The sequence below is a fragment of the Podarcis cretensis genome, assembly GCF_951804945.1.
Source record: "Podarcis cretensis genome assembly, chromosome: 12".
Classification (NCBI taxonomy): Eukaryota; Metazoa; Chordata; class Lepidosauria; order Squamata; family Lacertidae; genus Podarcis; species Podarcis cretensis.
The window spans coordinates 59,141,315-59,157,213 of NC_137181.1; the positions used below are offsets into that span (position 1 = coordinate 59,141,315).

At 42.8% G+C, this 15,899-nt stretch overlaps 1 protein-coding gene across 5 annotated transcripts in view; it reads right to left on the minus strand.

Moving 5' to 3' along the window:
- The window catches only part of GLI3 (GLI family zinc finger 3), a 260,995-nt gene that overhangs the window by 76,318 nt on the left and 168,778 nt on the right, over positions 1 to 15,899 (minus strand). For all 5 annotated transcript variants that reach the window (XM_079947518.1, XM_079947515.1, XM_079947517.1 and 2 more), the window contains 2 exons: positions 12,493 to 12,639; positions 3,073 to 3,274 (listed from right to left, as the gene is read on the minus strand). In XM_079947518.1, coding sequence (XP_079803644.1) covers positions 3,073 to 3,274; positions 12,493 to 12,639 — 349 coding nt within the window. The remainder of the gene's footprint in view (positions 1 to 3,072; positions 3,275 to 12,492; positions 12,640 to 15,899) is intronic.

Below are 15,899 nucleotides of genomic sequence, written 5' to 3' on the forward strand. Positions count from 1 at the left end.
CATGATGGGGTCTCTCTCTGTGTGTGTCCAACTCCCACAGTCCTTTTTATAGTTGGGACAATTTGATTTTTTGGCATCATTTTGAATCTTATTCCAACTATGTATTGCTATACAGTGGTGCCTCGCAAGACGAAATTAATCCGTTCCGTTAGGCTCTTCGTATAGCGGTTTTTTCATCTTGCGAAGCAAGCCCATTGACAGCTTAGCGGATTAGCGCTATTAGCGGTTTAGCGGCTTTTAGCAATCAGCTGTTAAGCGGCTTATCAGCGGAACAGCTGATGAGTGGCTTAGCAGCTTAGGAAAAGGGGGGGGGAGGGGAAAAAACCCACAGGAACTCGTAAGACATTTCGCCTTGCGAAGCAAGCCCATAGGGAAATTCGTTTTGCAAAGCGCCTCCAAAACGGAAAACCCTTTCGTCTAGCGGGTTTTCCGTCTTGCGAGGCGTTCGTCTTGCGGGGCACCACTGTACATTCAGTGCATATAGATCAAATGACATTTAAAAAACGACAGTTACTGAAAGAATTCATCTGGTAATATGGTCATTTTATTTTATTTTTGTAGTTTTTCACATTTAGGAACAACTCAGTTATCCATGTGTGCTAAACCCATTTACTTGAGAGCAAGTCCCATTGGTTTCACTGGGATTCCAGTGAAGGGCATAAGCCTGAGAAACATAGCAAAGGACTTGGGCCTATGCTCTTGCAATAGGAAGCTGCCCCCCAGCTTCATGGTTTTCTAGAATAAAAATATCCAAGAAAGGTAAACTAATTTCTTCATGTAAATCGAGTCACTCTCAATATCACAAGTCAATTGTAGCAATGCCCCTCTTATAAACAGCAGGTTAGGAAAGCAAAGCAAACCAAGTTGATTTTTCTTTCTCTGCATCCAACCCCTTCAGGAGTGAGTGTTCTAGTTCTTCCTCCTGCTGTTTAAACTTGCCTCAACCTCTTGGCCCCCAACTGCTTAATCTCTTCCCAACTTTGTTTAGCTTAATCTGAGCCAAGAAGCAAAGTGAAGGAAACTAGATATTGCAAAAATCAGCCTGCAATTAACAAGACCTTATTAAAGTCACATTTCTGCTCAGGTAGCCCAAAATGGATCAAGATATAAGAAAAAAGTGATAGTTATTTTCAGAGCTTGATCCTAGAGAGGAAAAGTACATTGGAATTAAAAACAGTGAGGTTGGTTCCATGTGTCATGTGTATCTTCACCTTGAGAATGGTTTTAGGTCTACCTCAAAAAAAGTCAACAGAACATGTGTGACTCGTGCAAAATCTTAGCTCACACTGCCTGTGCAATATGTGAAGGAGATGTGTGTGAATTTCACATGACACAAGCATGTGGAAATCCTTCACTTTTCAGATAGAAAGAATGAAGACACACAAATCATCCATACATCCAACAAATCAATATATCTGACATCAGGAATCACAAGACAGAGAAGCCAGTAGGAGAACACTTCAATCTCCCAGGACATTCAATACAGGATCGCAAAGCAGCTGTCTTATTACAAAAGAATTTCAGAAATAGACTTGAAAGAGAAGTTGCTGAATTACAACTTATTACTAAACTGAAAACTATGGAGAGACCTGGCCTGAACAGAGATATTGGATTATTGTCTCATTACATATGCTAAAGCTATTTTTGGTCATCTGCATACTATCCCTTGCTTTTTCCTGTAGGACTAATTGCAGTCGTCAACAGGTTTACCATACCCATTGAGTCAATCACCCATCTCCTACTACCCTTCTGAGAAAAACCCCACCCACCCTCCCACTATATATAAGGGTCTGATGACTTCTGTTTCAGAGTACAGTGGTGCCCCGCAAGACGAATGCCTCGCAAGACGAAAAACTCGCTAGACGAAAGGGTTTTCCTTTTTTCGAGGTGCTTCGCAAGACAAATTTCCCTATGGGCTTGCTTCGTAAGACAAAAATGTTTTGCGGGTTTGCTTCCTTTTTCGTAAAACCGTAAATACCTGGGCAATCCGCGCTCCGCAAGACGAAAAAATCGCAAGACGAAGCAACTCTTGTAACGAATTAATTTCGTCTTGCGAGGCACCACTGTATCCAAAGAAGTGTGCACACACACAAAAGCTTATACCTAGAGCAAACTTAGTTGGTCTCTAAGGTGCCACTGGACAATTTTTTTATTGTTTTATTTCAACTGCGTCAGACTAACACAGCTACCTACCTGAATCAAAACATGAGGATCATACATAGGTTGTAGCTTAACAATATTAAATGAGCATATGGTCAAGTACAGGACATATCTAGATTAACCATAATCTATGGATGGTTATCTACAGATGGTTATTGAATCTATCTTAACCAGATTCTACCACATATGCTGTACCATATTTCCAGCAAAGATTCCAAACTGAAATAATTTTGGGGCTGAATTTCAGAACAGCCCTTTTGGAATTTCCTCCAAGGAAACTAAAGAGCAAAAGAATTGGAAAGAACAGTTTATTTCTTCCACCCTATTTTTAAAATTTGTTAGAAATTGTGCATTAGAACGATTTAAAACAAGAGGGATACATTACACACACACACACACACACACACACACACACACACACACACATGGTTTAGCTCTGTGTGATAACCAGGCCATTGCAACAGGTGATTTTAGTGGGTTTTGCAGATCAAGTCTAACCTTTCAAATCCAGCAGCCTCCTAACATCCTTATATTTCACCAAAACTACTACCTCCAAAGCAGTTAGTATGTGGTACATGCTGTTGAACTGAGGGCCACATGCATCCGTGCAAACATAACCAGAAATGTGTTGCACAACTAGACTGCTCTTCAAAAGTTGTGCCCAAGGCATTTTATCCAAACACCTTTGCTTGCTGTGGGTCTTTTGTTTTTCTGGAAAGCTGTGCTATACTAAATGCACCTCAGAAATCAGCTTTTCAAAACTGCAACCTCATTTAGAAATTTTAATTTAATTTCCTTTTGATGGGACACGATAAACAGTGGTTAATAAAAGTATCTAAAACACCATATAAGGTGTTTCACTCTTGCACGATTTATATACATCAATCATCCCTGTATGTTGTCAGCCCTTACCTTATTGCACTTGCAGATAAATGGCCGTAGGAACCACTTGCTGAAGAACTGCTACGGGAATTGTTGAGAATTGTGACCAAGGAGTTTGGAGATGTCCGGATCATGGTCTGAAGGTCAAAGCTATGATCAGACAGAGGCGATAGGGACAGTGTTCGCTTTCGGCTTGGTCTAGATGGCAGCCTGGGACTTGGAAACCTGGCGCCTGTTATGTAAACAAAAACAATTATCTACCCAAGTACCTGAGCCTCTTTATTTATTACTACTGGCTATGGATATAGAGAGTCGCCACAGCAGTACGACGTGCTTTTGACAAGCCCACTCTTTCCACTTATGATCTACTGGCTACGATTTAAGAAAATTAGGAAGAAAAATTTATCTTTCCATTGCTTACCTCAGGGGAGCTCTGTTTATTAATGTGCAAGCAAAATGATAAATTGCTAAACAAAAGGAAAAGACTTTTATGTGTTATCCTTCTCATTTCTGGTGATTTATGAATCTGATGGCTGCTTAGACATTCACATCATTAATTCACTAGAAGCAAGGAGACGGAGTGGTTCAAATCTGAGCTACCGGCAAACCCAAAGCCCGACCACATTAATGAAAAAAGCCAACCAGGACTTCTAAAACACAAATGGAGATCAAGATTCTGTTTTCAGTTTGTTCATAATTTCTGTTCAAGCAATGCTGAATTCAAGATAAGCGTGAATAAAATAATATCGTTTTGAAAGCATTTAGGACATATCTATCTCACCTTTGCTCCCAGGAGCTCCCAATGGTTTTAAAGTTTCCCAGCAACAGGCTGGGAGAGTGATTTTCCCAAAGCCATGGCCAAACCCAAACGGACAGACTGGGGACCTTTTTCACCCCAAGGGCATGGGCAGTTTTCCAGGCGCCACATAGCAGGGATGGAAACCGTCACAGCAAGCAAAGCAATGGGTGTGTTTGCTTCATTCCAGCCACACAAAAGCCAGAAGACCATTCCTTGCCCGGCTCCCCCCTCATCCCCATCTAGGCTCCTGCATTATCTCAGTCCAGTGACACATTCCAGTCAGGCAGAATCACTCAGAGAGGGAGCAGAGTAGGGCTGGTGACAAGGCGTGACCTATGGTGAGTCCTGGGAGTCTAACAGAGTCTCCTGGAGGGGCACATTCACCGCCCCAGATCTGGCATTTTGTAGCCCTGCTTTAAACACTGTTTTCAAACCAGCTCTTTCATTGATTGTGAACAGCTCTTTCACTATTTATTCACGTGACTGGGCTTATCAGCTGTAAGACTTCATTACACAATTTGTAAAACACCTCTGGTATTTTATTATTCACCATTTGAAAAGTGGATATGAAAGTATTTTGCAGATTTTTAAAATTAAAGCTTGGAAGTTCTCAGAGCAACTACAGTGGAATTCCCTTTCCACTAATAAATGCAGGTTATGATCCAGCCAGGGACACAGGTGGCGCTGTGGGTTAAAGCCTCAGCGCCTAGGACTTGCCGATCGAAAGGTCGGCGGTTCGAATCCCTGCGGCGGGGTGCGCTCCCGCTGCTCGGTCCCAGCGCCTGCCAACCTAGCAGTTCGAAAGCACCTCCGGGTGCAAGTAGATAAATAGGGACTGCTTACCAGCGGGAAGGTAAACGGCGTTTCCGTGTGCGGCTCTGGCTCGCCAGAGCAGCGATGTCACGCTGGCCACGTGACCCGGAAGTGTCTCCAGACAGCGCTGGCCCCTGGCCTCATAAGAGAGATGGGCGCACAACCACAGAGTCTGTCAAGACTGGCCCGTACGGGCAGGGGTACCTTTACCTTTACCTTATGATCCAGCCAAGGGATTTTATGTTCAGTTCGGTGGGGAAGATTCAAGGATGCGGTTAACCTTTGAGGGTCTGCATTTACATTTGGCTGACACTCTCAAAGTGGCATATCTATTCTCCCAACCACCTTGGTAATCCTTTTCATTCAAGGGATTCAAAATCCTCACTTTAATGTTCTACTTTTTCCACTCTTCACTAGTATTTCTACTAATACTACTCCTTTCCTTACCTCAAGAAAAGAAGACTAGTCCTATTGGTGGGAACACATAACACACACACACACACCCAGCCCAGTATGCTGCCTCTAATGATGTCTGGACCAAGAAGACTGCGGGGTGGCGATTGCATAAACATGACAGAGCACCAACAAAGTGCTGAGTCTCCTGATCTCCCCCTGCTGTGCATTTGTTCAAAGTCTTAAACTTGGTATTTGAATGCTTGCTTTATTGCTTCTATCACTACATGATCTGATCTCTAGTTACGTTCCCATCTGCGCCTCATTTTGGGACTTTCTCTGGCCATAACCCCACAGATAAGGCTGCCAACAAGCGTGTCAGTTATCTGCCATCTGGACTATGGTTCTCTTCTTGCTTCTTCTACATCTGTATAACCAGCAGGCCTCCATGTTGTTCCAATCTTGCTCCGGATACCGCGTTGACGAGTCAGCATTTAAAAGTGAATGTAAAGATTTTTTTATTCCTCAGGCTCCTTATAATTTAACCTTTTTCATCTCTATTTTACAGGCCTGGCGGTTACTGTGTGCCTGCCTGCTACTTCAATTCAATACAGCGCTTTGATACTTGAGAATGGCGGTGTTTTTTATTTGCCTTGGATTTAAAAAGTTATTAAAGCTTACAACTAAAGGCCATCTAATTAAGGACACAAAGAAGTGCAGAAGCGACATTTAAATAGTTTCTTTTTAAATAGACAACGAACGAGGAAGATGCCAACACCGCCATGCAGTGCCAGTGAGAGCACCGGTCTCCAAGCGAGCACCCAGTGGCAGCAGGGTGATCATGTCTGATGCCGATTTATTTAATGCATTTACATCCCACCCTTCCTTCAAGGGACTCAAGAGGGGCACACTTCTCCCCCCTCCCCACCTTTTATCCTCACAATAACCCTGTGAGGTAGGTTAGGCTGAGAGTGAGTGACTGATGCAAGGCTGCCCAGTCAGCTTCATGGCTGAGTGGGGATTCGAACCCTGCTCTCCCAGATGTCTGACACTCTCTAACCACTAGACCTCACTGGCTTCCTACTTCAGATGTTCAGGGCTCTGAGCATTCTTAGGGGTGATGCCACGTTTTGTTTCAATCAGGTATGTATCATTTTGGAATGGTATTAAAACAGAAATCGGAAGGGTGTGTGTGTTTAAAATGCCATAGTTCATTTAAGCATATTGACCTTAACCCTAAAATAAATGCTTCCTATTGTGAATATAACTAGATGAGTTCCATGTGAACTAGGAAGCATTTGTAAGGGACCTTTGACTTCTGGGTTAGGAGCTGCACCAAGCATCTGGGGTAAACCTCTCACAAAATAACAATTTTCTTGATAAAAAGTTGGAGAGATTGATCTGTTCCATCCTAGGCATGAAGGCCACTGCTGCTAGCATTATTCTTCCTAACAGCATGGCTTATAAGGCTGGAAATGAACTGGGGCCAACCAAAAATTCATCAGTGGTTCTAGCATGCTCAGCGGGAACACTACACATGCAGAAGCACACAAGACTATATAAATTTAAAGATTTGGGGGTTTTTTATTTAAAAAACACACCTAGCCGAAGAAGCAACACTGAGGTCCAAGGATTTAAGGAATGGTGGTGGCTGTTGAACCGAGAAAGACAGAGAGGTTCTAAAGGAATAATAAACCAGGTAAATTTTAACTATGCAACTGAGAACAGCTAAGATACAGAATGATACGGGATTAGTTTGGGGAGCAGGATGGAAAATTGGGAGGGGGGCCAGGAAGAATGGAAATGGGCCTACTCAAGCTCCTAACAGAGTATAATCTATGTGTTCATGGTTGGTGGACCACAAGATGATTATATTGGAATTGATTATACGAAAGTATGCTGAACTTAAATGTTTGGGGGAAGTGTGTCACAAGGTTAAAAAACTCACCCACCCCCAGCACTATATAGCAACATACACCCTTAAAGCAACACACACCCTTACACACCTTCTTATAGTGATATAAAATGCTGAGGTTCTGGGCTGAAGTTCTAGAAATAACACTGCAACTTTTTGTTGCAGATACTACTTGTTGTTGAATGGTTTCTTTAAATGTAAAGGTTCATCATTGTTCCACCTAATGTGTATGTCTTTAAGGGGCCAGAGCAAGATAACGAGACCCAGCTTTACAGCTGTGAAACACAGCAGGTGCTGCTGAGTTGCATTGATTAAGGTGTGTCAGCATTTGCATGTAGTATATAAGGAGCAGCACCTAGCTCTCCCATTACCCTGGGGGTTGGGTTGGTGGTTGGGTCTGGTTTGTTGATGTATTTAGTGTACATGGAGTTTTTGTTTTTTCGTAATTAAAACCTTAAGTTATTTTTGAGTCCCTTTCTTTTTAATGCATGATCTCCGCAGCAAGCTCTCTGCAGCGCTACCATACTGCAAATAGCCAACACTTGTTACTATTACTGGTAACAAGTACCAGGCACTACACCAACTGTCTTCCATTGCCATCTGATTTTTCCTCTACCTTCCCTTCCCTCAGCCTCTGCATCCATCTTTGCTGTTGCTTCAGACCCCGACCTCAGACCTTTGCCTCCTCCTCCTCTTATTCAGAGGCTATTAAGAAGGGTAAGTTGATGGCTGGGTGGGTTAATGCCAGCCAAAATTTCTGTCTATGTCATTATCTGCCTTTGCTTCACCTTTCTTTATCTTTACACACTTTTCCTGCTATACAGTGGTACCTCGGGTTACAGACACTTCAGGTTACAGACTCCGCTAACCCAGAAATAGTACTTCGAGTTAAGAACTTTGCTTTAGGATGAGAACAGAAATCACGCAGCGGCAGCAGCAGCAGGAGGCCCCATTAGCTAAAGTGGTGCTTCAGGTTAAGAACAGTTTCAGGTTAAGAATGGACCTCCAGAATGAATTAAGTACTTAACCCGAGGTACCACTGTAGTAGGAAAGGAAACTTTTTCCTGGCAGCTAGAGCTCAAATTTTCAGCATGCAAAGAGTTACGGTGGCAGTGGATAGCTGAGGTCAGTGTCCTGGCTGATGGTGTTGCAAAATAAACTTCTTGTTCCCTGTGGTGTTGTTCCTTAATGGTGTTCCAAGAGGACTGTGCATCTGGATGAAGCTGGGGCTTCACCCTTCCCACTTTCCTGCCCCTCTCAGATTTCTTCTGGTTACCTTTCCTGTCCACAATGATGAAGCAGCTTAGGACAGACAGATTTATGTATGGGCACCTGGAACATTCTTAAAGAAGATTACTAATACTAATTTACATATCTGCAGCATCAAAAAGAGACCAGTCCCTGCCACGAGGCACTCACAATCCTAAATTTGGTGATCAACAGGGGTTATCCAAGATCAGCAGGGAGTATCCAAGAGGCTGGCTCACAGTAATCTGAAAACATATAATTAGGAAAACTACCAAATGCAATTTTTCTTGACAAAATGAAGCAGAATGCATCTGACTTGTAAGACAGCACTGCACAGCACTGATTGTAGAACTTAGCTATGAAATGCAAACATGGGCATTCTCGTTGCTGTTTTTAGCATCTTAATCTTGGCTTCTTGCTAATTGTTTTGTTTTTCCTTTTCTCATCTAAAATTCTGACAAGGAAGAAAGGAGTTTCTTTGGCATGATGAATGGTAGGACATTCAGATTCCTATTTAATGACAATTAATTTACTGTACACCCATGCAAGTTAAGATAGTTTTAATTAGTTTTTACAAAGTAAAAGGCTAGCTTCATCCTCTGTTTAGATAAAAGAACCTATTGCCTGACTAAACAAATTCTCATCAAATCGGGAAGGTGAGGCTATGACCTTCCCACGATTCACTCTTAATTTAATTCAATATTTACAGTTTAAAAACAAGCAATTTGCATAATGTTGCTGTGCATTTGTGTACGTTTTTAATACAGGAAACAGTCGTTAATAACAATATAAAGAGTTGATGCTGTAATGAAGCTCAAGTAAATGGTATCGCCTTAAGAAGCATCCCAAACTAAAGTCTACACTCAGCGAAAGGAGAGGGAGAAGGAGCAAAGCACTGCACACTGACTTCCCTGCCTGGCCCAGCTCCTACCACTAGGCTCTCTGACCGCAGTCACTAATCACTCTGCTGCAGAAGGAGGGGAAAAAGAAATCGTACTGAGTCAAGGAGGGGGAAAAGAAACGTATAGGCACACAGGTGTATAGCGAAGTCCACCCGGGTATAAAAAGTGCTCCTTAACATGATATTTCAAACGATGTCTTCCGGAGCTGCAAATTGTACGTGTACAGATGCTTGAAAGAGAGAAGCTAAGGGGCCTGGACACCCCCTTTACGCAGAGTTCCTGTACATAAGACTGCCCTCCCTCACACACAGACCTTTTGAACATGCCCCCTGCCCTGGGAATGAAGGCATTTGTCCTGCTGTGACGGATAGGAGGATGGCACATTAGCATCTTTGAAATGCACACATTCAGAAATGCCCCTCTATTGCCGCAGAGAGGGATTGGGCAATATGCATGGGTCTTCAAAAGAACTCCCTAACATGTGTGGATTCGATTCCTAATGACAGCTTTGTATGATGAGCTTGACAAGCACAAGAGACCGAAACCATATTCAGGCATTCCAAATCCCTCATGCAATGACGGAGAGCAAGGATGCGCAGGCTAGCTCTGCTTCCTCCCTGTCCCTGTCCCTTCCGTGAGCTAGAGGGATCAGTTCAGCAGCAAGGAACCTTTCCTACTCAAGTAGCTCCCCTGCACAATTAAGATGCTCCAGGGTTCTAACACACTGGGAAGCTGCACAGGTAGAGAAGGGTCCCTGCTTTAGAAGTTATACCTCCAACTCATAAACCTAAGAAGGCCAGAATGGCCCATCCAGTCCACCATCTTGTTCTCACTGTGGCCAACCAGATCCCTGTGGGAAGCAGCAAGCTTCTGGCTGTCCCTGTGGATTCACTTAGAAGGCACCAAGGGCTAAGTCCATTCAGTGCACACAATAGTTGCCTTGGTAAGTGCCATCCCAGCTGTCACTGACACGTGCCTAATGAAACATAGCAAACATAGCAAACTAGCTACCCAGAAGCCATTAACATGAATTGTATTGAATCTGGATGTAATCCTAGTCCTTCCTTCCTTCCTTCCTTCCTTCCTTCCTTCCTTCCTTCCCAAATGCCGTTCTTCTGAAGCTCAAAGCAGTTTTCTCAGAACTGAAACAGTATTTTCAAGCAATATAAAATACGTAATACACAAGAACTTATTGTTATTAGGCACAGATGAGCTCCTGGCTTGTGTATCTCCTCCTTTGCCTTCCCTTTGGAGCACACATGCCTTCAAGTAGCCCTTTGAAAGGTGTGGGAGGGGCTGGAATCTCTCATTATACTGATATATATATAACAAAACCATCTGCAATGCAGACCGATAGTAGCAACGCACACTCCCCTACCATCTCCCAAATCCTACAAAGTGGTTTTCTGTGAATCTCAGCAATACCCATATATATATACCCATATATTATAGTTGGTTTATCTTTGTATGAACTTGTCTAGTACCACTTCCTTCAAAATAAGATTTAAGTATCGTATTCATCATCAGCCATTAGCAGCAAAGCAATTATAACTAAATATAAACAGACCAAATTATACTTGGATCTTCTCCATGGACTGAATGAAACAGTGTTACTTTCAGTTCCAAAAACATATCTAATTCACGTGTGTCTTCTTTTAGCTCCATAACGGTTTTGGTGATACCTGGGTCAGTCTTCAGTGGCAACTCTAAAGATGAGCCAGCTCTTATGGCAGCAGAATGCCCATATTGTTTCTCAACTACATTGCAAGGATATGCCTAAGATGTCGTAAGTATACATGTAAAAATGTATGACAGTGACATGGACCCTTCAGAGAGCAGAAATGGATGTAACTCTCTGTACAAACTCAATAGCAAGTCCACTGGCCTATCAGTGCTAGCTTCTATGCAATGTGTAAAATGATACAGAACTTTAAAAAGAATGTTTACAAGGAAAATGAATAATGGCACAAATAACAACTATTTAAATGCTACAAAATTGCCTTTGGGGAAAATTCACTTTAAGTCAGTAAAAAATGAATTTGGCAAACAGCAAACTGAAGAACGTTTTGTATTTTCCAATCGAGCCACAGATAAAAATGGCTTCTTGTGGATTTCCCTTTTCAAGACTTTGCCAAATCTCTATCTTTACTTTTGAAGGGTCACAATTCTACATACAGCAAACGTTTTCACATGAGAGTAAGATTAAGAATGTTTTGGAGCTCTTTTATGATTCCAGGAATGGCTCTACCCACCTACGGTAGCAGGTGCTGGGAGGTATAGGGCAGCACTGAGCTGTTGAAGAACAGATCTTTGTGTGTGATATGGCCTGTCTGATAACCTGGGGCCCTCAGGTGTGGTGAAGGATGCAGTCCCCTCACCAGTGCTGCAATAAGATTCCGCTGCCAGTCCTGTACATGGAAGGGGAGAGCTTTCATCTTGTGCTCTGCTTCAGGCAGCAAAATGTCTTAGGCCAGCACTAGCTGTTGCAGACAAACACCTCCATGTAGACAATTCACGTCTGGGTGTTTCTGACTGTAAAAGCTCCCCACCCTCTGTTGTCTTCTTCAGCAGCAGTGCCTGCGGTGGGGTGGAGCCACAGAACCACCCTCCCGACATTGGTGTAGATGTCACTTATCTGGAGGTGGTAGCAACAGGGCAGTTGCAAGGTTGGGGTCATGTGGGTGCCCCACTGTGGCCACCAGTTCACCCACACAGCCCCACGCTGGTCACTGCCCTGCCACACCCCAGCCACGTCTAAGTAAGCAGCAGCAAAGCCAATGTCAGGAGGGAGGCTCTGTCCTAACACACATGCCACTGTTGGGACGTCTCCTCTGCAAAAATTCAGAATGTAAGTTCTTCTGAGATAGACTTCCCTCCTTTTTTCCTGGGGGAGGGGCTCCCCGTTCATGAAACCTTGCAGAGTGCCATTTACATTACTGTAATAGTATTGACGGTGTCACAGATTCAGGGGCCAAGAGAAAGAAAAGTGGGAAGAATCAGAGCAGGCATGTGATGATAGGTCTCTCACTGGTTATTTTGGATCACAGGCTAATATGCTGCCACTACGAAAATAGTGAAGTCACCCCAAAATTGCTTTCCATTTAAACCTCCAGACCAGGAATTTTCAGCCTTTTCAGACCCAGAGCCCCCAAAGGCCTTTGGGGGCTCATTTCTTAACCTTTTACCATGTATTTTGCATGGCAGAAGAGCTCCCATGGTCTCAAACCACCAGTTGAAGGCCAGTACTCTGAGACAATACTAACAGGTCTCGTATCTCTACTGACAACAGCTCCATCCCATCGTTCAAATTATTTGCCGATCCGGCGTTTTCACAGAGTTCATAATTTTCAATTCACCTCTTTGGTAGCAACATCACTTACTATCCATAGCATGGAGATATTCCATATGAAGAGCGCTGGCTCCTGCCGTGGCAGCTGATGGAAGGATGTCAGCATATGGGCTGCGCTGCCCTGCCAGGAGAGCCATCTGATGGTAATATTCAGCGGGACTAACTCCAGCATGCGGAGCTAAAAACAGGACATAAAAAGCTTCATTAAATGACATGTGGCAAACAGGATGCAGAGTTTCATTTTCTTCTTTCTCTTGCCTATAATGATAGCAATTTGTGTGGTCCCCCCCCCCTTTTTAATATCATGCAAGCTGTGATAAGGTATTTGTTTTCAAAACACCCTGCAAAGTGGTAATGTGAAGAATTCACCAATATGTTTGCTGGCACATAGTCAGGTTGGGATCCAAAGCAGGTTAGTGGCTGTATATATTTATATTTCTCCCACCATTTTTTCCTGGCAGGGACTCAAAGTGGCTTAGTGATAAAATAAGAATAGCTAAAAACATTGAAAAATCATTAAAAAGCAATTAAACATTAAAAGAATTAAAACTTACAAAAAACATACACTCACAACAAAAACAGCATGGCACTAGCCCCCTCATTAAAAGCAGTCAGTTCCCAAAAGCCCATTGGCAGAAGGACAGCAAGGAGGGAGCCAGTCCAGCCTCCCTAGGGTAGGAGAGAGTTCCAGGTCCTTTTGGCATTTAAGTCCTTTTGAAATCTATTTGAAAAGTTAGCTGTGTCTAATTCGTTTCCCACTGATTTCAGAAGGACCTAAGTGGATCTTGCTCTGGATCAAACACAGTAATTTTATTGCTATATGCATTTGTAAAATGAATTTCAATGGAGTGAATAGCAGAAGTGGGAACGAATGTCCTTCAGCTTGTTACTGAAAAGTTGGAATGGCAAGTTTCACCCTGGCTGGGCAGCAGCAAGAGGTACCACTGGCATCTGCAGCCTTGCCACTCACCCAAGCTAGGTCAGAAGGTCAGGCAAATCCCAGACAGACTCAATGCTAGCCTGGATCTGGTGTAGTGATCGTGCCCAATGTCCTCACCTGACGACTCAGGGGCCAACTTGGGATCCAGTGAAACCCAGGCTGGCTCAGTCCTTCCCTCTCCTGCTCCATTTGGAGACTTCCCATAGACCACTATTGGTGGGAGTCCCACTAGCAGACACTTCCACACACCCGTACCTTTGGTGCTGGCACCAATCGGGAGGCAGAGACTGGTGGAGCTGTTGAAACCCCAAGCGCCACATGCCCAATGAATCGGGGTTTCAGCTTCCTGCCTTAGGCACAAACTAAGGTGGTCTACTAAGGATGTCAAAAAGGATGCCACTTACAAGAAAGAAGGTGTCTGGAAAGAATGGAGCTGAGCGAAAAGCAGTTTCTTAGCAGGAGGCTAAAGAGGCAAACCTCAGGGCAATTTTAAATGTGGCTTGTCTCTTTAGGAATCGGAACTGGTTCAACAAAAACAGCAAGCGACGTTCCGAATGTGTACACAGTTCTTCCTTATACACAGCCCTTCTTTGGACCCCAGCCTATGAAAGTAAATCTATTCAAAATCCAGTTTTCAGAACTTTATACTTCTTAGAAATGAAAAGCAAACTAAGAATGTTTAATGTATTTTTGAATTACTAGTTGGATTTTCAGCATAAAACCCTTCTTATACCACTTCACCATCCATAAAATGTTGGAGAAAAATAGTGGGGCAAAAATCCTTCCAGGAAATCATTGATTTTAAAGTTTTACAGTATTAGACAACAGCAGTATCTTTCCAGACACACTTAAAATACTTCCTGAGCTTTCTGACATAAGTGTCTGAGTTAACTAACAATAACATTAGCTGAAAACTTTAAAAGGCAAGTCTGGAGAACCTGCAAGGGCATGAAATGAGCACATAAAGATAAATTACACTGCTGGCATTCTTTTCCCTGAAAGATGCTTTACTTCTGAAACGAAGAAATGCCTTCACTTTCCTTTCTTGCTCAAAGAACAGAGCCAAACAGGAGCACATGGGTAAGAAGTTAGCTTTACTGAGCAGGGTGATTCACAGAATTACTGTGGTAAGAGCTAGCTGAATTCTGTAGCGAGGTGCTTTTCAAACAATGCTTCCCAGAGTTCCACAGCAAGCAGCTCAGAGAAGCCCTCTTGCAAAGACCTGACTACCAATCTTCCCTGCAATCCATAGCCTCAGGGAAGGGGCAACTGTGTTCTTCTGATCATAGGGGAAACCTAAGCTGATTGCCCTAAAGGCAATGATCAGGAGATGGTGAAAAAGGAAACCAGCATGCAACTTGCTAAACTTCATTATTTGGAAAGTTAAGTTTTGTAGTACTGGAGTTATTTCTCTTCATTCTCACCTGGGACATAGAAAAGGTCTTTTTTAATATGGTTGCCCAGCATGTACACATTTGATCCCCAGCATCTCCAAGCAGGCCAGTGAAGGACCTTTGCTGAAGCTCTGGAGAGCAGCGGCCAGTCAATGTACACAAAGTGTGGGGAACTTTTGGCCCTGCAGGTGTTGCTGAACTGCAACTCCCATCAGCCTAGCAAGTATGGCCAATAGCCAGGGATGATGGGAATTGTAGACCAGCAACACCTGGAGTGTCAAAGGTTCCCCACACCTGGTGTAGACAAACTGAGCTATGTTCCTAATGGCAATTCTTACAAAAATTATTAGAAATTACATATTTGCTATATAAATATGAAGCTGTAGATCAAGGGAGATCTAGAGACCAACAATATATAACTGATATCCAAAAAGGATTTTTCAACAAATACCAAGGTACTGACATACACACACGCCCTATAAGTTTTGAGGAATTAACTAAATGTTTTAGACGAAAAGCTAAACTTTCTTTTTCACTATTACAAATGCCCTGCATATGTAATATAAATTCTGATTGACAACAGGTCATTAAAATTTATTCTCATAAGAACAAGCACCCATAAGTAATGGATTATCTGTAAAGGTATATGTTCTTATATGTGAGGATTAATTAGTTACGGTATTATCCATTTGGGCAGCGAGAACAGCTCATTTTTCAAATTCAGCTAAAGGCAGACTGTCGCTTTTGTAAATCTGCCATTTTCATATGTGGTGGGAAGCACTTTTCCCTTAATTAAAATAGTATTCTAATTGTCTTCCATACACACTAGCTTGCTAATTTGACCCATTATAGCTCAATTTAGCAGCAATTACCATTTTAAATACTCAAATTACAGTATTATTACTGTACAGTTAACAGAGCCCAGCATACATATTTCTCCCCCTGTTACTCAGATGAAATACCTACCTTGGTTTTCTTTTCTCTCCATAGGAATTTTAGATGTTCCTACGTTAGCATTATTTTATAACATTAACTTTGGGTGGGTTCACACAATCATTATTTTTCTATTTTCCTCAACATGAGTAGACTTTTTCAGTCAGTTAA